The sequence below is a fragment of the Hirundo rustica genome, chromosome 8 (genome assembly GCF_015227805.2).
Source record: "Hirundo rustica isolate bHirRus1 chromosome 8, bHirRus1.pri.v3, whole genome shotgun sequence".
NCBI lineage: Eukaryota > Metazoa > Chordata > Aves > Passeriformes > Hirundinidae > Hirundo > Hirundo rustica.
The window spans coordinates 29,388,768-29,409,206 of NC_053457.1; the positions used below are offsets into that span (position 1 = coordinate 29,388,768).

The 20,439-nt window shown below is 40.2% G+C and overlaps 1 protein-coding gene across 2 annotated transcripts in view; it reads right to left on the reverse strand.

Annotated features, from left to right (window-relative positions):
• The window catches only part of SHTN1 (shootin 1), a 53,734-nt gene that overhangs the window by 25,454 nt on the left and 7,841 nt on the right, over window positions 1–20,439 (reverse strand). For both annotated transcript variants that reach the window (XM_040071881.2, XM_040071880.2), the window contains exons 3-8: window positions 14,927–14,987; window positions 10,792–10,886; window positions 8,565–8,733; window positions 5,958–6,055; window positions 4,958–5,039; window positions 3,150–3,244 (exon numbers count right to left, since the gene is read on the reverse strand). In XM_040071881.2, the coding sequence (XP_039927815.1) occupies window positions 3,150–3,244; window positions 4,958–5,039; window positions 5,958–6,055; window positions 8,565–8,733; window positions 10,792–10,886; window positions 14,927–14,987 (600 nt within the window). The remainder of the gene's footprint in view (window positions 1–3,149; window positions 3,245–4,957; window positions 5,040–5,957; window positions 6,056–8,564; window positions 8,734–10,791; window positions 10,887–14,926; window positions 14,988–20,439) is intronic.

Below are 20,439 nucleotides of genomic sequence, written 5' to 3' on the forward strand. Positions count from 1 at the left end.
TTCTATTTGTCCAAGATACAGAGGGCAAGAAAAAAGTCAGCTCAATGTCACCTTTGAGAGCACACCCCTCCTTCTCCATGAGGTTTCCAGAGCACTTCAGGAGCAGGGATTATCTCTCCACCAGCATACACTAATAATAAACTGTTCACTTGTGGTGGTTTTGGCTGGAAGAGTTGATTTTCTTCATAGTAGCTGGTATGGGGCTGTGTTTTGGATTTGTGCTGAAAACAGCATTGATAATAGGTATTTTTTCATTATTGCTGGGTAGTGGTTGCATGGAGCCAAGCCTTTTTCCGCTCCTCACCCCATCCCACAGTGAGTGTTCCGGGGGGACACAGGCAGGACAGCTGAGCCCAATGCCCACAGGGATAGCCCAGACCTTGTGGCATCATGCTCTGCATGTAAAGCTGCAGGAAGAAGGCAGCAGAGGGGGACACTCAGAGGGATGGTGTTTGTCTTCCCAAGTGGCTGCTACACCTAATGGAGCTCGGCTTTCCTGGAGAAGGCTGAGCATCTGTCTGCCCATGGGAAGCAGTGCATGAATTTCTTGCTTTGCTTTGCTTTTGGCTGCAGCTTTACTTTACTTAAGAAACCGTCTTTATCACAAACCATGAGTTATCTCAGCTTTAAGTTCCAATTTTCTCCCCCATCCTACTGGGGGAAGGTGAGCAAGTGGCTGTGTGGGGCTGAGTTGCCAAGCTGGGCTTAAACCCCAACGTCACTTTACAAAATATTGTTGCAAGGCAGTTTGTTTAATAGATGTATGTTTAATAAACCACTCATGCAAGATTACTTTGTTAAACTCATGAGATTTTTACATTGCTAAGAGTTTCAATTTGCTTCTCACACTGTGTTCTTCCACTTTTGGCTTGCTTTGGCTGCATGTATTGTATTTTGCTCATCTTTGTGGGAGAGTGCTTTTCAGGGTTACCTCTGTATTATTGCAATGGCCTTCAAGATACACTCTGCCTTCCTTTGTTTTCTTATAAACTGCTCCACAAACAGCTGAGAGATCTTAAAGTGTCTCTTAAAACCTGACACTAGAATTCTGGTTAAGCTTGCCAAGACTCCTGTGTTAACAACCCTGTTTTATTCAGGTAGGTACAGATTTTTCCATGCCTCCGCCCCTTACACACTCTATTTATTTAGTTCTTTTATGCAGATTCCTGTACCTTTCACAATGGATTGTGACTCACTTCAAAACCTCTCTCCTTTTCCTTCCCCCTCTCCACACCACGGCTGACAATATTTACTCCGTTTCTTTAGAACCTCTAAAGAGCATGAATTCTAATGTTTGAAGTTGGATCGCTTTTGATTAATTAAATATATATTATGGTGGTGCCAGCAGCATGACTATAATTAAAGCTGTATTGGGTTTGGTTTTTTTTTTTATTTTAATCAAAAGCTCTGATTTTCAAGTGTTCCCTCACTCCTATATATGCCTGCTCCATGTCTCTCCTCTCCCCCATCTGCGCTCGCTTCTGCACACGCGCTCACCTGCCCGTAATCTCTCACACCTGCACTCCCAAACGCTCCTGTTCTGCGGAGAATCCTCCTCACCTGTCAGAAGGGCAGGAGGCCAAGGATATCCCTTTGAAAAGCAGCCCCCAGCAGGGATTTCCCTGGTCCCTCCCAGGGCAGCTGTAATGCAGACAGAAGATGAAGCCATGCCATGGAGAAAGGGAGAGGGTTGAGTCCGAACCACACCATGAAGGCAAGCTGAAGGAACTGCAGCCCCTTGGACAGACAATGTACCCACCACCAAAGAGGGGCAGTAGTTCTGTATTTTACTGAGCTAAAGCACACATGGCTGTTTGAGACATCACAAACACAAGACACTACAATGTGCCGTTTTTCAGCTGCAGTGACAGCCACATTGCTTGGAGCCTTCTTCCTTTCTCCAAGTGCTCCAAACAAATCAAGAACAAAGCACTGAACATGCAGTTCTGCCCTTTACTCAAAGCTCCTCCTTCTCCTGACGCTGCACATCTTATCACAACGAACTACTGGGGCTTTCACAAAATCCAGCAGACATTTTGAGGTTTAAAAGAAACATTTTATAGGGACAAAGAAAACAGGTGGCAAAGGAAAGCAAGCAGAAAATCCCTGAACATCCTTAGCATAATCCAAACACGGCTACTGTAAGCACATCCTGGAAAACTTAGCTCTCCAAGCACAGCTGTGACCTTGTGACACAATCCCTGTGAGAGGAAGCTCACACAGCCTCACTCAAGCAGAAAGCTGCTGTGGAGGCAGTTGTGGGCCAGAGCCTGTCTAATGCCTCAGGTCACTCAGGGGGCACCATCAGTGTGAAACCAGGCCAATGAAAATGGGTTTTTGAAGTAATTTTAAATATTTGTTCCCCAAACATGAATCAGCAATGCCTTTGTTGTCACATCGCCATGTATTTTAAAAACTGTTCCGAAAATCTTTCTGAACAGCACAATACCACAGGAAGACAAGCAGGTACAGAAAGGGAAGAATAATGAAGGCCTGAAATTCACTGTGGTAGTGATTCCATTCTGGATAAGAGAACTTTATGGAATGAAAACCTTCAAGTGAACAGCTACACTGACAGTCTGCACCAACAGGGGCCCATATTCTGGAAGAGGCAACAACTAAATAATGACAAAACCCAAGAAATACTTGTTTGCAAATAATCAGCATTTCTTTGGCATTGTACTTATGTCGCCTGTCAGCTCATGCTCATTAGTCAATTACAAAAAGTACTTTCAATACAATCTTTCAAAATGCGTCCCTCAATTAATGCTGTAGTTTTGCAACACCTTTTTTAGGAGCTCACATATTTTTCAGGAAAAAGCACAGTCCTTCAAATTATATCACTAGAAAGACAGCTAATCCCTCCAGGTTCCAACCACATCTTCCACACTGGGATGTTGTAGCAAACTAAGCCCATGATAAATTTAAAGCCTTGCCTTGAAAAGGGACATAGGTAAGACTGCAGGAGTAGTTCCAAAGTGTTTTATAAATGCTTTTTGAAACAGTAAACTCATTTTCATGGATGTTATACAGATGTTACCGAAGTAGTATCTGGGGCAGGACAAGAGCTGGGAACTGAAATCCAAGTCATCTAGGCTTTTAAGGTTTTGCCCACTTGCAATGTGTTATTTTTTTCCTTGACTACTCACCTCCTGTGCAAATGACTCTGCTTTCTTCCGCAGGTTCTTTTCCAGCTCAAAGTTTTCATGAAGCTCTTCATATTCCTCTACTGCCAGCACAGACACTGTTTATAAGAGTAAAACAAGATCAGAAGGGAAAGTGGAACGGATCAAAAGAAGAAGTACTGTTTGATTTACGCAGAGAAGCTGCTATTCGCTAGTACCATGAATCCTTAACTGACAGCATGACCTAGTTTCACATTTCCATATACAGTTCCATTCTTTGCAATATTTGTCCTAAACCTCACCACATACATGCACAATTACTAATCTTCTGAATAGAGTAATACTCCTCCTCTTCAGACTCAAAATCTCCAGTAACAGGCATCAAGTACCACAGACCACATTTTGCCTCTCTTTGCCCCAAAAGAGCTTTGCTTAATCTATCCAAGATTATTCTTGAGGAATCTGTATTTGTTTACCTGGTTTGGAGATGAGCATAACAGAATTTAAATGTAGGTACAGCAAGTGGTTATTTAGACAGTGGGCTACACATCCCAGGATACCTGACTCTCACAGCGATGCCAACTTAAAAAAGCAAATAAACAAAAACCAACTGCACACACAAAACATACCCAACAAAACCCCACATACTTAGAAAGACTGAAGATAAATTCATCAACTCTGACTGAAATGCACTGAGTGCACAGTTCCAACACAGTGCCACATAAACACAGGAGGTATTGAATACTTGGGTAGCTCGTTTCATGCATTAAAAAAACCCTTCCTTTAATTTAACTCTTCCTTCCAGGAGAACAGGGAAATGTGAAACTAGGGGTTGTTCTTTCGATAATGCTTAGAAAAAAAGAAAAAAATTCAGAAAATGTTCATCTGCCATACTATCCCATCAAAAGCTTCAATCTAGTCTGTTTAATCATTGTTCTGAAGTCTGGTGTTTTAAGGGCCTTCAAGTACTGCCTGCCTTAGATTTAAGAAATGCAGACACATGGAAGGGGTAAGAGATGGACACCTGGAGAAAGCTTACAGGATATGCCCTACTATATCTCAGCCAGACCCATTGTCTTCCACTTCAGGAAAATGGGAAATACACAGTGAGGCTTTTTGCCAAACAATTTTTAACTTCTTAAGGCTTAGTAAGTAACAAGAAAAAAAGGCAGAGTAATCCAAGGCACTAAAAACACTTCCGTCTCATCTAAACTTCTTTAGGACCAACTATTACTCATGTAAAAGCACTCACCTTCATTAAGCAAAAGTTTTCCTTTTCTGAGCCATAACTCTTTCTAGACTTTCCCTGACCTGGTTTTACCTCTCTTCTCTTTCCAGTGAAGGAAAATTTATAATTTTCTTCCATAACTCGGAAATCTTATTTCTCACATTCTGGTACTTCTGACTTTTTCTCATCATCCCCTAAACATAAAACAATTTGCGCCCAAGACTTAAGACATTCAAAATTAGAAGCTGCATTTAGTTGCTTCCAGCTAAAAGGAAGACTGGTGTAATGATTTAGGAATGCAGATTAAGGTTCAAACCCCATCTCTGAAGGACTGTGCCCATGCCCTAGGTTATCACGTGTGCCACACAGGAAAAGGTTTCCCTATTCTCACCTACCACCTGCTATTCACATTGTCACATTTTCCTGGAGTACAGAGTCTGGAACAGTCCATGAGCTGCTGCAGTGCCTGCAGCAGTAAGGTTGAGTGTCAGATCTGAACCACAGGCACTGTTCTGTAACCCACTCTGTGTGCTGAAATAGAAAAACTCTGCAGCTTCTGCAAAGGACATAGCAAACCCTTAGAGAACCTGCTGAGACTACACACCTCTGTTACATTTATCCAACAGTTTCTGTTGCTTATTAACTTCGGTTGTCAAAACAGCCTTTTCTTCTTTCAGTTTATTTACCTAGGAAAGTATAAAGAACACATCAAAAGCAAGAGCATTTTAGTTAATGGCATGAGGCATACAGCACATACATAATGCAAGCAGTATTTTGCTGCCAGTAGCTCTGTTTCCTAGGTTTGGCTTGATGTTGGGGTTTCCAGTGGGATGGAAAGCATTTTTACTCCACCTTACAGATGTTATAACAGATGTCACAGAAGGGTTATGAACTAATCTTCCCATGGCACGTTCCAGTCACAGCTGCAAATATATGATCTTTGGAACCTTTCACGATCAGGTGCCATAGCACCTGGTTGAAAAGTTACTTGACTGTTTGCATTTTAATACAGTCAGGCTCCTGGTTTGTTTTGTTTTTATCCTGGGCTCTGTTTATTGTCCAAGTGCTGTCAGCTGTGTCTTTGTGAATGCAAGTGTTGCATAGGCAGGAAGAGTCACTAAGTCCTGATCTGCATCAGTACATGGCTTATCCAGTTTTCAAGCAGGAATGAAACTCTGCTGGCTAGAAAAGCCAATTTGCTGGTCTAATTATCATGATACAGCACTGCCAATGGCTGAACTTAAGGATATACTCAATGAAGTAGCACCAGTGATTAAACTACGTGTCCTACAAAAGTATTTCTTGCACATCTATGAGTTTAAGGAAATCAAAAAACAGAACCCTGCAGGCTGTAGATAAGTTGTAATAGGGGCATTAAAACAGATCAAAAAGGTAAGGGGAAGTCATGTGCCAGCTACAGGGGCAGACTGGACTGTGACATAGAGGGTCCCTTGCAGGGACATGCCCTACGTGATCCATCACTGGCAGGACTTGAGATTAGACAGTATTCAATTAACTTCACACTGAGCGTTTTTAGCAAAATAAGCTACAAAAGTACCGACTCCACGCTAACATGATCTCGCCTTCCATGGTACAATACATACTTCTTCAATTACTTCTGCAAGTTTGCACCTCAGGTTTTCCAGTTCAATGGCCAAGGTCTTCTTTTCCTCATGAACAGATACGATTTGATCTCGCAGCTCTAGAGTTTGAGCAAGGAAATGAAGAATATATCTTATTCGAAAAACAACAACAAAGGAAATGTCATTGCAATGCAAGCACAGCTGAGTATGAAACACCTGAACTACAGATCAAGCATCAGATGTAATCAAGGAACATGCTCAATAATTTATGAGCTTTGCATAAGTGTCAAGTAACAGATCTATAACTGGGCCACAGTTTCAGATTTACTCTGTTGAGGTAAGCTCCTTGTTCAGTCCTGCTGCCTTTATTTGCATTTTGAATGATTCATTTCCTGCTATAACAGGGCAAATCCTGCCTCCACAGAGGGTCCTCAGTCCTGCTCTTGAGACTGTCACATCACAGACACTCTGGTATGGAGGCAGCAGAAAGCAATTTTTAAGAAGCATCCTTTAAAACAAATTAAAGCACTTCAATTCTTTTTGGATTGTGAGTTCATATCACAAGGGAAATAAACAAAACAACAGGCAGTTAATACTTGGGAGGTTTTCACAGAAGAAATTGTCCTGAACAGCTGCCAATTTATAGTCTTTGTAACATTATGTGAACAGAGTCAGAATATAACCTTTACTGATGGAAGAGCTAATGCTTGTAATTTTCCCCTCAGAATTTTTGTTCCTCAATTATTAAAATATGAAATAAATTAAATTCACAATGGAATAAAACATTTGATTATAATCACTTCTTAACAGGAGATCAGTTTGCATACATAATGTATCAAGGTTTAGGTTAACATAAAATCACCACAAAAATCAAAATTTATTGATATATATTAGCTTTCAGTAAGTGCTCTCATTCCCCACCTGCTTCCAGTATTTCACAGCACTGCTGTTCATTGAACACCAGCCACAAGTTGAGAAAATTGTGGCTAATCAATCGCAGATGATGAGGACATGCTGGATGTCATTCTGTTTGGTCTCACGTCTTGAAAATGTTCATTCTACACCAGCATCCCCCCTCCCAGTTCTGGAGCCTCAGATTTATTATCCTCTAAATTAAAAGTATACAATTTCTAAAGTAAATAAGAAGACCTGTTCTCCCAGAAGATTCTTGATACACATTGTCCATTTTACAGATTTGTGCTCTCTAGAGAAATTAATGGGGGGAAAGTCTCACTTACGGGATTTGGATTAATTCTGGTTTCACAATACATATATCAATCTCACTATGCAGAGAAGAAAGCATATCCACATACCACAGAGAGCCTCAGGTTTTACTGCCTTATTTGTGTATCCTTACAGAAAAGTGGTGGGAGGGAAGAAATCATTCCAAGAAACAGCCAATACTTTCTTGAATGGTGAGAAGGCTAAAGGACTTAGAAGATCCCCAAAATACCACTTAACATGCTTTTATGAATTGTTCATCAAGACAGAAAGCAGATACATCAAAACCTTTCTTCAATATTTCTCTAATTTGACCCTGCCACCCTCCCAACAATGCTCCCATCTGATCTGCAGTCTTGTTTCCCATTCAGATGGGTTGCATGATGTGCATCACACCATTTTCTGCCTTTTCCAACATCTAGAGGATGGAAAACTGCTTATAGAAGGGTACTATGACACTTTATTTCTTTGGGGGGATTGTTTCACAGGCATTTTTACAACACACATCATTTGTCCCCAGTGATACTTCATACCACTTCATTGCAGCTCCTGCATTCAGGAAGACAATTAACAAGGTCATACTGAAAGTTCAAAAAAGTTGTACTTTAGCATCATTTGCTGATCCAAGTTACAATAAAAAAAAAAAAAGTGAAAGGCTTTTTTTAAAGAAGCTGAACAATTAATCTCTCTTGTCACAAAATCCAGAATGTGGGCATTCCCCATTTTTGGATACTGTGACACAACAATACAGAAAATCATGATGACTTCATCACAGGGATGAGAAATAAGGCTGATTTTGGACAATGGAAATGTTAACTGCTTTTGAAAAAAGAACCAGAAATTTCGGGGGGGGGGGGCGCGGGGGAGGGAAAAAGAAGCACAGATTTGTCTTCTCAATGTATTTCCATGTTCTCCAGCTTTGCTGTCTTACCCAGTACAACAGTTCCTCTTCAGGCTGCTTGTTTGGTAATAGATCTGCAACATGAATGAAGTTTCTGCATACAAAGGTACAGAATGGAAACAGAAATGGAGAGTTCTGCCTGACAAGCTCTGAAATAATGACACTGCAGTTGAAGGTAACCTTGTCATTCTGCTTAACTTTTATTTTGTTAACGGGTTTTAGGAAGTGTTTCTTTTACTGATTCAGTAGCATTGAACTCTCTTAGCTGGGTAGATCTCATTTTCCTATTGCATTTAACTTCCCCTGCAGGTTGTATATCCCCCACCATTTATGTTACATGCCACCATCTCACCACGTTCTCAGTCATTCCTGGGAATCCTCTGATTCTCACCACTCCCAGAGGCAGGACTTGGAACAAGACGATTCTCTGCTGCAAACCAGCACACTACTGTTCTTCAGACAACTTCTGCCTTGCGTGGTGATGTAGGATCAGCAACAATGCTCACCTTTTATTTGCTGCTGACAGTGCACAGAACTGCATGATCCAGAGGTAGCTTCTGTGTCTGTGGATGATTCATCCTCATCAATGTTAATCTCTTCAGTGATAATTTCTGGGCCCAGTTTGGCCATGCAAAGCATACTAATTCTTTTCAAGGTTTTATTTTCTTTGTTCAGCTGAAAGGTGAGAAGTACAAACAGTAAGAAGCTAGTTGATCTGTCTTTAAGCTGCTGGGCCAGAAAAAAAAAGTTGACTGTTTTTTTGTCCTTTATCATTAAAAGATAAAAAAAAGAAGACAAAAGTAACATTAGATTAAGTTCCATTCAACATTAGAATGGTCTGATAATGGGGTGTTTGTCCATTTCTTCCTCTGAAAGCCTTGAATTCAACATGATGCTTTATCCAGGCCCTTTTTTTATGTTTAATAAATACTGCGTAGGTTTAAATTAATCAACTATCAAGCTGACTTAATGCTACACATGCTTTGTGAGAGCTGCTTCAGCTCCTCATCTTCAAATATGTACCAGGAGTCCCAATTGAATGACCTGAAGAAGAGTTTGTGCCCCTGAAAGCTCATCTGGCTTTCCAAGTTGGATCAATTGGTCAAATAAAAATTCTTACCTTATCCTATGCCCTATTTTGCTTATAAATTACTACCATATTCCTAGTCACAACTCAAAGAATCATCTCAAAATTCTTTTGAGTTATTACTGCAGTCAATATACATAAGATGAGAGCCATCTCATGAACCAACTCTTTATGAATCAGACCAAGTCAGAAACCACGTTAGGCTGGATGCTTAAACACATGACTGGTTGGCTTCTACAAGGCATCTCTGTGTTGATCAAGAAAAACTGAACAGGAGTCACTGCCAATGTTGAATTCTCATCATTTCTTTCACTGTCCTGCATCCAGACACCCCACAGCAGCAGTTCTCTGCAGGTGCAGCACAGGCCCAGGTGTGTTCAGGTAAATGTCAGGCTGACTGCCCACCCACCAGCCAAGTATTCCCTGTGCTCAGGTTTAAGAATGGGATTCGATTTTCTGCTAATGACACACCACATGCCAAAGTCAACACAGACTTCAGAAGTCCAACATGTATCTTCAAAGAAAACATACACAGGTTCATCTGACCCTGAATTTTTACCTAAACAATCATCTCTGAACCCCCTTATCCTTAGCTCTTCAACTATGGGAGATGTATTCAAGGATTTCTTATCTCATTCCCAAAGAATGAAAGTGAGGAAGTGGGGAGAGTGGTGTGAGGAGCCATGGTGCAGTCAGCTCACAAACAGCCCCACGGAGCAAAGCGAGTCTTTGAACTGCCCTTGTACGTGCATTACAGGGAAAGTGCTGAGAAGAAGACAAGTTGCATAAATGTGTTCATTTTCTTACTTATATGCTGATTGTCTATCTTATGAATTCTAATATAGTGTCATTATGCAAACAATTAAGTAAATACCTCCAGAAAGTACATTGCTAATGCATCTAAATTAAAGTGATTTCTTGCTGGTGTGATTTTTACCGTATCTAAGGATGTACTTTGGGCAGGGAATGGGGAGGGAGGGAAAAAAAAGAAAGAGGAAAAAAAAAAAAAAAAGGCAGTCAGCATTGCTAATGAAATTTGGTTCAAAATTGCTGTAATCCATTTTCTGATGAAGTGGCTCAGATGCATTTTACACAACCAAAAATATATAAGAGAGATAAAAACATTCTTTAATAATAATGCACTTCTGATGAGATGGAATATAGAAAATTACACACTTGCTAAATTCATCAGACTAGACGCAATCAACAGAGCAGTGGAGGTCACCTTTCCCCTGCCCTTGCTTTGCTTTCATAAACAATCACCTGAAATGTAATGCAGTGGTTGACTTTTTCCATTTGATTTAGACACTGAAATGCTCATTATTGTTTTCACACAGAGGAGTTCTAAGACTTATTTTCCATTTAACCTAAATGCATATGAAAACCAAAGATCAGGATGCTGGTCCATGAAAATAGAAACTACATTAAAATGGGGATTTTTTTTTTTTCTTTAAAGGCAGGAATGATATTTTGCATCTCACATCTGGCTATTAGTTTTTTGCCACTTCCAAACTATTTCACAGCTCCACAAGATTATACAGAAACATATAAGGGTCATGCATACAGTCCCAAGTTTTAAATAAATACATAGATAAACAGGTGAATAAACAGATCAGAAAAAATAGCATCACCATAATTCTTCTCACCTTAGAAGCCAAAGCCTCAGCACTTTCACGGCATGTCTTCTCAATTTCAAGATGGTTCTGAATACAGTTCACTTCCTCAATAACCATGTGAGAAACTAAGGGAAGAATTCAAAAATTAGTCAGTATTTTCCTGAGATTGACACATGCCTCCCATGATCAGAAATAGCCTATCTTCTGCTAACTTTCCTTGTAAGCATTTCAAACACAGGGAAGTACATACTTAGATAGTCTCCATAGATAGGAACTGTTCTGAGCATTGAATATTTGGGCTGTTCCTTTAAGCAATTCTCTCAAAACATGTTTGCAGCATTAGAAGGGCAACTGTAGAAATGAGCATAAACTTATGGAAGCAGCCTTGACCATTCTCATTCATCATCTTTATTTCACTAACACTTGAGGAATCACAACGGCACTTTTAGGATAATCTCTTAAGATTGCCATCATGACATTTTCAGAAGACTGGAACCTCTGTATTTTCAAACAGCAAGTTTAACTCAGATGTATTACAAAGCTTCTTTTCACTTTTCCTGTCTGTTTCTTATTTGAAGTCTCTCTGTGCCTGAGCAGACCCTAAAATGAGCCTCGTGGTCTCACATACCTTCACTTTTCACAACACAGATTCCAACACACTCCCAAAATCTTCCCTGAGACCAGGGCCAAGACAGGGCTGCACCTGGAATGCACAGCTGTGCATTTGATGCCACAGCTGGATGAGCAAGAGACGCATCTGTCCTCTGCACTTAGAGAACCCCTATTACAACTGTGGGTACACATCATGCTGTCAAAGACAGGCAAAGGAGCGACCAAAAAGTTCTGGAACAAATCTTGTGTTGTAACAGATGTGAATCAGAAAGAATTTAAAAGTACAGATACATTTTGGCTTGCAATTCCACTCAGCTTCCAGCAGTACACATGTACTTTAGAAGTGTTCAAAGTCTAAGAGACAGGTATAAGGTTGCACAGGAGAGCGAAGCAGAAAACGCAAGAATAGCTCTCCATTTCTCAGGCTCATTGATGCAATTCCCCCTTGGCTCCTGGCACCCTCATCCAATCTTTAACAGCAGCCTGGACCCTAATTCTGCAAGTCATGCACGGCACAGATTCCTTCCCAGCCCAGTGCCAGGATTTCAGTGCACAGAAAGGAACTAGAGGCTGAACAACACTTTGGAGCAGTAACAAGGCTGGAAAATACAGTGTAAATACAGAGGATTTTTTTTTTTTTTCTAGTACTTCCTTTCCTTTTCATCAAGATAAGCTTTTAAACCTAGAGATTTTATACCACTGGGGAGAAAATCCCCCTTGCCCTCTTCCAAGAGTTCTGAGCCCTCTGATATACAGAGGACATCTTAATGACTACCAAACAGGACTTCAGGATAGGAAAAAGAAGGCCATTAACAAATGTTTTTCATGCAGCTTTATACTTAATATCAACTGAAGTTTTCATTATTAAAGTTTGTTGTTACCAGAGGAAACTAGCAACACATTGGTTTGCTGAGTAGCTGCATGAAAGATGGAAAATCTAAAAAAAGAAAAGGCAGGGCAGTGTACTGGTAACTCTTGGTCTAAAAACTATATTTACATGAAGTCTTCTACCAGCGGAGCAACCAGACCTCATTCTTTGATTGTCTTTTTATTTCCATTTCTCCTGACTACAGAGAAATTATCTGCTCCAAATGTGCTGTACCAGCTGCTACATTTAATTTGAGAGAGGAAAAGTTTCAGGTAGTAGATCTCCCCATCTCTTCTGGTTTCACTCTACTGAGCCCTGGGAGCTTTGAGCAGTGAGATGTTTTGGGCTGGATGAGGGAGCAGTGGAGATACAGAGCTGCTCCCGTTTCACAGACAGGAATCTAAGGGGCTCAAGCAAGGCTAAAGTTAGGAAACAAGGATCGGGCTCTCATGGCAGAACTAGGGATTACTCTTGGTTCATTTAAACTTAATTAACCTGCAATTACGATTAACTCAGGGGAAAAAAGTCTTTCCAAATTAAATACAAAAAATATATTATTTCCTAAGTCTGTCCAAAGTTCTTATTATGTTAATATTAATATTCATAAAGAAGCACTAAGTGGCCTGAAACATCTCTAACCTTGACAGTTTTTTTTCAGGGGTAATAATAATCCGCAGCAAATGCAGGCCAACCAAAAACCACTTAACTAATTAGTAGTTGCAGTCACCGAGAAAACATGAATCAACACTGTTATTACAAGTGGCACATTTGAGTGGCATCTAATTATGACTTGATGAGCACGATACTTGCATTATCAACATTACTACTGCATCCCATCAGGGACTAAAAGCCGCTGATGGCATTGACTGCGAGAAACTCCCCCTCAATGGTACTGCAGCACCCAACAATCTCCTTGGCAGGGGCACCCTCACTAAATGACATGTTAAGCGTAATTACTGGTAGACATTGTAAATAAACAGGATTGGAAGTGAAAATTGTACCAAGTGCATAAGACACAATCTGACACATTGGAAGTGGCAGCCTTAATTGAGAGTTTCTTTGACTGCTCAAGATCATTTCAACTGCATTTCTCGGAGGACAGTGATTATAACTGTGGAGACAGACGGCATAATGGTATCAGCACTGCTGACAGAGCAGTGAATTAAATTGTATCTGCTGTTGTGTGAAAGCCTTGATGAGAGGTACAGATCCTTAGTGGTCTTATCATTATAACACAATGGTCATGTTGTCATCAACCTTGCTGGCTCCAATTGAAAAGAAATGATTGTGTGTTGAAGCTTTCCCCCCCACCACCACCTTCTATCTCTTGTGCTCAATAGAACCAATTTTCAGAGAGCTATGAAATCACGCAATAGGGCCTAAAATGCAGCTGCTTGGCATACAAACGGGGCCCCATTAAACTGGAATCACACACAATATGTGTTTATGCCAGGAGAACAAATAGAAGCTGAGTACAGGCCAAGTTTATTCACAGACACAAAGCCAATGTAGCTCTTCATCAATATAATTGCCTTTTATATTGTCGTTTAAATAATGGGCTCTATTATTGCTTTAAAATCCTAATATTCCTGGCATTTTATCACTATGTTTACAAGGTATGTCCTTTAAAAACGTGAAAGGAAGATAAAAGAAACCTATAAAATCTTACAACATCAAATATTACCTCAAATTTTGAGCCTTAACTACTTGACATTTTCTGCCACACTCAAGTATTCCTCATATCATAACAAAAACAAAACAGGCAGCCGTTTTTCCAGAGGAATTATACTTCTTAGAGAACGTTCTTGCTTCACAGAACAGCTACCTAAGATCATTCAAGGCAGTAGACAATTCCTGTTGATTCTTCAGATTATTTTCCATAATTGTATCACATGAACTATTATAAAACAGAAGTGAGCAAATTCCTCTATTAACACAGTTGCACAAAAGTACAGACCATGTGATTTCCTTCTCCTGCATTAACTTCATCCACATTTCTGATGCTTCACCGTGCAGTTCACTGTGCTGGCACAAACCAGACATAACAGACCACAATCCCATTGTAATTGTCTCTTCCAAGGAGCTATTCCACTAGGATACTTCCACTCCCATTAGATGTGCTTTGTTGCTTCCAGACACCATACGGTTTCAACAGAACCATTACCATAAAAGTGTAAAACTGAATACTGACGTTCTCACAGCCCAGACGAGATAGTACTTCCTCTAAAAATTACCACATGAGAACAGCTCATCCTAAAAACCTTTCCTGGTGTGTCTATGCTTAAAGTAGTTATTACTCCTTCATGAGAAAAAAATCGCCATTATTATTATTATTATTATTATTATTAGGAATCTCAGCAACAGCATCAAATCCTACTCACTTCCAGCATGCATCATTCCAATAGTCACTTGCAGAATCCAGGTGAGATAGAGCCACATTTGCACCACTGTGTTTTCACCACTTTGCACCTTGAGAATGACTACCCATGCCAGAGTACAAATGCTGTAACAGCATTTATTCTGACTCTGGGCAAAGTCTCACTGGATTATGTCCTTAAACTCATCTTTCAAGGAGAAACAACAAGTGGACCTGAATCTCAGCACTCTCAACACTGCTGTAGAGCGTGCAGAACTATGTTCATAATTGTCTACATCAAGAAAATCCTGCTGACGTTATCAGCTTACTTTTCTGAAACTCCTCCAGCTTTTTGACAGCCTCATCTCGTTCTTGCTTGATTTTGTCACACTGTAGGAGAAGAGAAAATTGAAATGAAACACTGATCCCAGTTATTTAATTAGCAGTCAGTCACAACATGCAAAATCAACCAAGATCAATTGCCAGCGCAATAATATACAGAAGCCTATCAAAGCATTTCTTTTTTCCTTTCAGCTATGTAAGATCGATGGAAATTATGCATAAAAAATTCATTACTCAGAGTATTTCCTAGCAAACTGGCACGCTGTACTCGATTTAGGTTCTGATTCAGAGCTACTCTGAAAATATTTTAAAGAGACATTATCCAAAACTGATACAAAAACAGTTATCCATGTCAAACCAAGAGCAGAAGCAATACTTTGCATGTCAAAAATAGGCTTTAAGTCTAGTTTCTTTAACACAAATAGACTCAGAAAAGCGGCCTACATTTCTATACCCACCATGTGCAAGGAAAACCTCAAAGCCAGTCATCAGGGACATGCTGTTTAATTTCATTACATCATGAGCAAAGTTTCAGCTTTGTAGAGAGAAAGACACTCATTTTCATGCTTTAAGGAGTTCCCATCACCCCAGTTTTATTAATTTTGTGGCTATTGCTAACACTACACAGCCCTGCAATCACTGATCTTATGATGGAACCGTTTCCTCAAAAAGAAAGAATAAAACAGATGTTAAATAAAGTTCTCTAAGAAAACCCATTCTGTAAGTAAATGAAAGAACTCAAAGAAATGAGTTAAATTCACAAGCGACACAGTCAGTGATTAACCACAGTATGAAAAACACATGACCCAGGGGGAAGCATGACTGGCACACAAGGTGCCTTACACACACATCCTTCCTCACATGTGGCTGGGTGTGCTCACAGCAATGAATCAACCTAAGACCATGAATTAAATTCTGGAAGAGATCTGTGTGACTGAGCTCCTTACAGCGCAGCTCCAATTACAAGGATGCTGGCCACTGGAACAGAACTGGGTAAAAAAAAGAAAAAAAAAAAAAAAAAAATCCAACCCTGAAATGATTTTGCTCGATTTTCAGTTTTTCCACATGAGGAGTCACTTTGAGTTAGCTGGGAAAGGAGCCTGCTGTTAAGCAACAAGAAGGAGGAGAGTCTGATTCAAAGGCAGCCAAATTCACGAGAACTCTTCTATCAGCTACAGAGGACCTTGGATGAGACCCAAACAAGGATCTGCTCTTGGGCAAAGCGAGAATTCCCCTGGTGTTGGCTCAGGGGCAGCTGATGGCTACCTGTGGGAGCAAAAGGAGCTGCACTCAACAAGCAACCTCTCTTCTCATGGCGCTGGGATGATGTGGCTTCAAGGGACATGGGCTGAGTAGAAGATAGGTCAGTCACCAGCTGCTGTAAGGAATGTGAAACAAGGCAGAGCTGCAGAAGGAGCAAAGACTTGATGAACAGGCAGCGCTGGATGAGGACTCACCATTTCCTGGAGCCCTGTTAAAAAAGAACCTGTTCAGAGAATCTTGCAGGGGAGAGGTGGGGAAGGAAAATCTGTGCATGAATCTTGCTGCTCGCTGCCCTCCCTCCGTTTCCTCAGCAAAAAGTTGTATTACCTTTGTGGCAGAAGAGCAGTCTAAAAGCAGAAGGCGGTGAAAGATGCAGAAAGTGTTTCTGGCTGTTCTGCAGAGCACAGTTCTGCCGCAAAAGGGGAACTGGTGTGAGCTGCTGCCTCCTCAGATTTCCTGAGAAAGACACTGGAGCCACACTGACATACTTCACCCACGGATTTTTCTGCACACTGCAAGCTTTCAGCCCACTGCACATTAAGTGAGCAAACGCCTTTAGTGCTCAGTTTAAAAACCAGGAACATTAGCATTTTAAGGATCTCATCTGTTGCCTGCGGAAGTCAACGACTTTCCTACTGATGGAAACCTTGATGTAGAGGACACAGCACACTCCCTTATCCCAAAGATGGGAAAAAATCCTTTTAAAATCCTCCAGGCAGCACGCTGTAAGGCAAAGCAGCTTTCCCTGTGCAGTGAAAGGAGAAGTTAAATGACCCATTCCACTTCACCTCGAGTGCTATTTGCAGAGAGAGCTCCATTTGGACCACAGCAAACTGACTATTCTCCTCATAACTGCGACATTTCTCTGCACAATCAGGGTCTCTAGGCTTGGGTCTCTGCAGAGCAATTCCTGCTCCCAGTTGCAGTTTTCTCAATACCTTCCTTTTGCTGCTACCGTGCTTCAGAATGAAAGAGGAGGAAGAAAAGGAGAGCGGGAGATTGCTGCCCTTGCTGAAATGATCAATGGAAAGCACTTTGCCTTCTGTCTTGCAATCAGAGCCATGCAAGCAGAGCTGTTACAGGTCCTTCCAAAAAATACCCTAGTTTATCTTCTAAGAATTAGAAAAAGTTGAGATTTTCTTTACGTACTTAAACTGTTTCAAATTTGAAATTTACACAAAAATAAAAAGCCTACAAACTATGTTTCATAATAAAAAATACTATCACCCTTTAATATAAATCAACTTTATCTTTAGGACTGAAAAGTTTAAAAATCAAAATTTAGACGTATGAGCTGCTCATAAAATGCTCCACAGAAGTCTTAAAAGTTCATAACCGTTCCACTTTTCAAAAAAGCAATTTGAGGTATACACAATAGAATCATTAATGGACAAAAGTATCACTATTCCTAAATACTAAATAGCATAACATTACTATAAAATCTACTGTTCACTTTCCACATTCAAGCACATGTAAGTGCTGAGGAGAAACAGGTTCCATGTGTTTACTAAATTTCCCCTTTTCAGTGTTAAGGGATAGCTTCAAACTAAAGAGTACCCTTGAATAAAAATTAAAAAGTTTGTAGCTCCTGGATTGCCAGTCAGTTTTCTGGTTTTAATTTAATTAAGAGTTCCAGCTTCTCTGCAAAGTAAAATAAGCATTTATTCTATTTAATATATCTAGTATTAGTAATCTAATATTTATACCATCATTATCTCACTTGTAAAAACCTTAACAATGTAAACAGACAATATTGCAGTCCGGAACTGGCTACAGGAGTCAGTAATCATCTCCTAGAAGTAAAAATACATTGTGTCTGTATTTTTGGAAATCAACAGTCCGGTTGCCAAAATTAATTTTATGAATAACTCCATATATTTTTCATCTTTGCAGGTGCAAGTTCAGAAGATTTGTCGATCCCACTCCTTTCAGATTTTAGCCTTCTAGGTACCCAATACACAAAGCAATACTTCAATTTCTTGTCTATTCTCTACTAACAGGCCTCTTTTTTGCCAACTATTTTGCACATAAGCTCCTACAGACTTCAGTAAAAGGTCTTCAAAGGGCAAAAACAACAGGGAGATTGTTCAGTCCAGATATTAAGATGCAAGAAGTTCACGTAGTAGTCATATAGTCAATTAAACCATTGCTAAGCAACACAAGACACAATTCTTTCCCATCTACACAGATTGTGAAATGTATACAGATTTAATGCTTGTTCTAAAATTGTGAGTTTGGTGCAGTGCTCAAAAGTATCCAATGACATTTGCAATACCCTACTTAGAGAAACAATGAGCATGTCATCAAGGCAGAATCCCTTCCCCATTCCCACTCGGTGACAAAACATATAATCCACTCCATCCATGTGCCTTAACAGAGCAAACACCATGAATGATGTATCAGAGACACAGTATTACACCTACTGTTTCGGATGGCTGTCTTGCCTTGTTTTTTTTTCCCTACTGGCAGCATGACAAAACACTGCCAAAACCAGTGTTCAGAGTCATTTCTGTCTGTTTAGCAAGTAGTCAAATATTTATTCATGATCTGACTCTGAATATGTCAGAACTGCATATTAAGTTACCCACATTTGTGAGCAGCTGACCATTAGTTATCCATTTTTAGGGGGCTAGTAGGAATGTTTTGTTGGCTACACCAATTAAAAAACCATGACATAAGAAACGTAATCTACCAATACAATTTTGGCTCCATTGCTTCTAAAAGCATTTAAAAACACTAACAAAAAAATGTCTGGGCAAACGTTGTCAGAGACTCCACCAGTGGTCTCCAAATTGGCAGCTTTGCAAGGCAATGAGGAAGAAACACTGTGGATCAAAAATCTTGGATTCTGCTCCTGAATTTTCATGGTTATTAGCATCCCCTTAAACCAGCAGTGCTTTGAACAAAGTAACCCACATAAAAGTCCATTTAATTCCTAATTTTAAGAAAAGATATGGAACAAAGAGCATAAATTTTCAAAAATTAAAATTGTCTTAAGTTAGCTGCTCATTATCCACTAAGTTCCATGTGTCTAATGGAAACTAGGACAATTTCTGCATGCACAGCTCATCTTTCACAGCCATACAAGTGACTGAGAAAAGTATTCCACCAAGTGTACCAAAAGCACATACACACAGACTGCTATTTAATTCCTCTGTGGCTCTTTCCACACACAGTCTATGTCACCCACCAAAAAAAAATAACTTCTCCTTCTTCTGTTGATGCAATGATGTGACCACAATTGATACAGAAGAAGCCATTTGCTGACATTCACAGTGACAGAAACTGGAACAGAAGTCACCCACAACTTTCCAGACCCACAGGAAGAGAAAGTCTGCACTACATTTCTCCAGTAGCAAGTTTGATCCTGCAAAGCACAAACTAAGACACAAAGCAAGAGATGCTAAGGACATTAAAGGATTACTCCACCCTGCCATAAAACAAGGAATAGTTTCTTCCTGTATTGGCACTGGAAGCAAATATAACCATGAACTCTGTATCAGTAGATTTATTTTTTTTTTTATGTGTGTGTGGAAGAAAGGCACTTAGAGCCTCACGTTGAACCACTTGAGTCCAAGCACTTGAACAATGAACCATGACTGCTTACACAAGCACACCAATTTGCAGGATGGAGTTTTGGAAGGGAGAAAACTTGCATAACAACTGAAAATCCAGGCCTGAGCACGTGTTTAACTGATTTGCTCAGCTGGGAGTGTAATCTCCATGTGCTCAGGCTTGGAGGATTTTCGGGTGTTATGCAAGTATTCTGAAAAAGTTCAAAGCAGCCTCCAGATGAAACACACAGAAGTAGCTAGAGATATGTAGCTGTAGGAAAGAAGTCTTGTGAGAGAGAGGAGCAAGGAGGCAAGAAGAGCAGAACAGAAGAAACAACTTCAGAGTATCTCACTCCACCTCAATTTCAGAAATAAAATTTCTCATTGAAATTCCCTTTGAAGAAAAAAAATTTAAACAAAAATGTAGCTGAGGGAAGTCTCCCCATTCCTCCCTTCCCAAGCTAAACAAAACTTTGATGGAGAAACACCAAAAGCTGATATGGCTTGGGTTCAGGGCAAAGCTGAGAGCCTGTTTTTCATGGGGTGTACACATGTCCTGGCATGGCACTCCCCACATGTGACAGAAGCCAGCATGGGACCAACTAAAGGAAGAGAGCAGTGCAGGGCAGGATGCTGAAATCACTGCTTTGGAGACCGCAAGAGAAACCTGCCCAGGTGTTAAA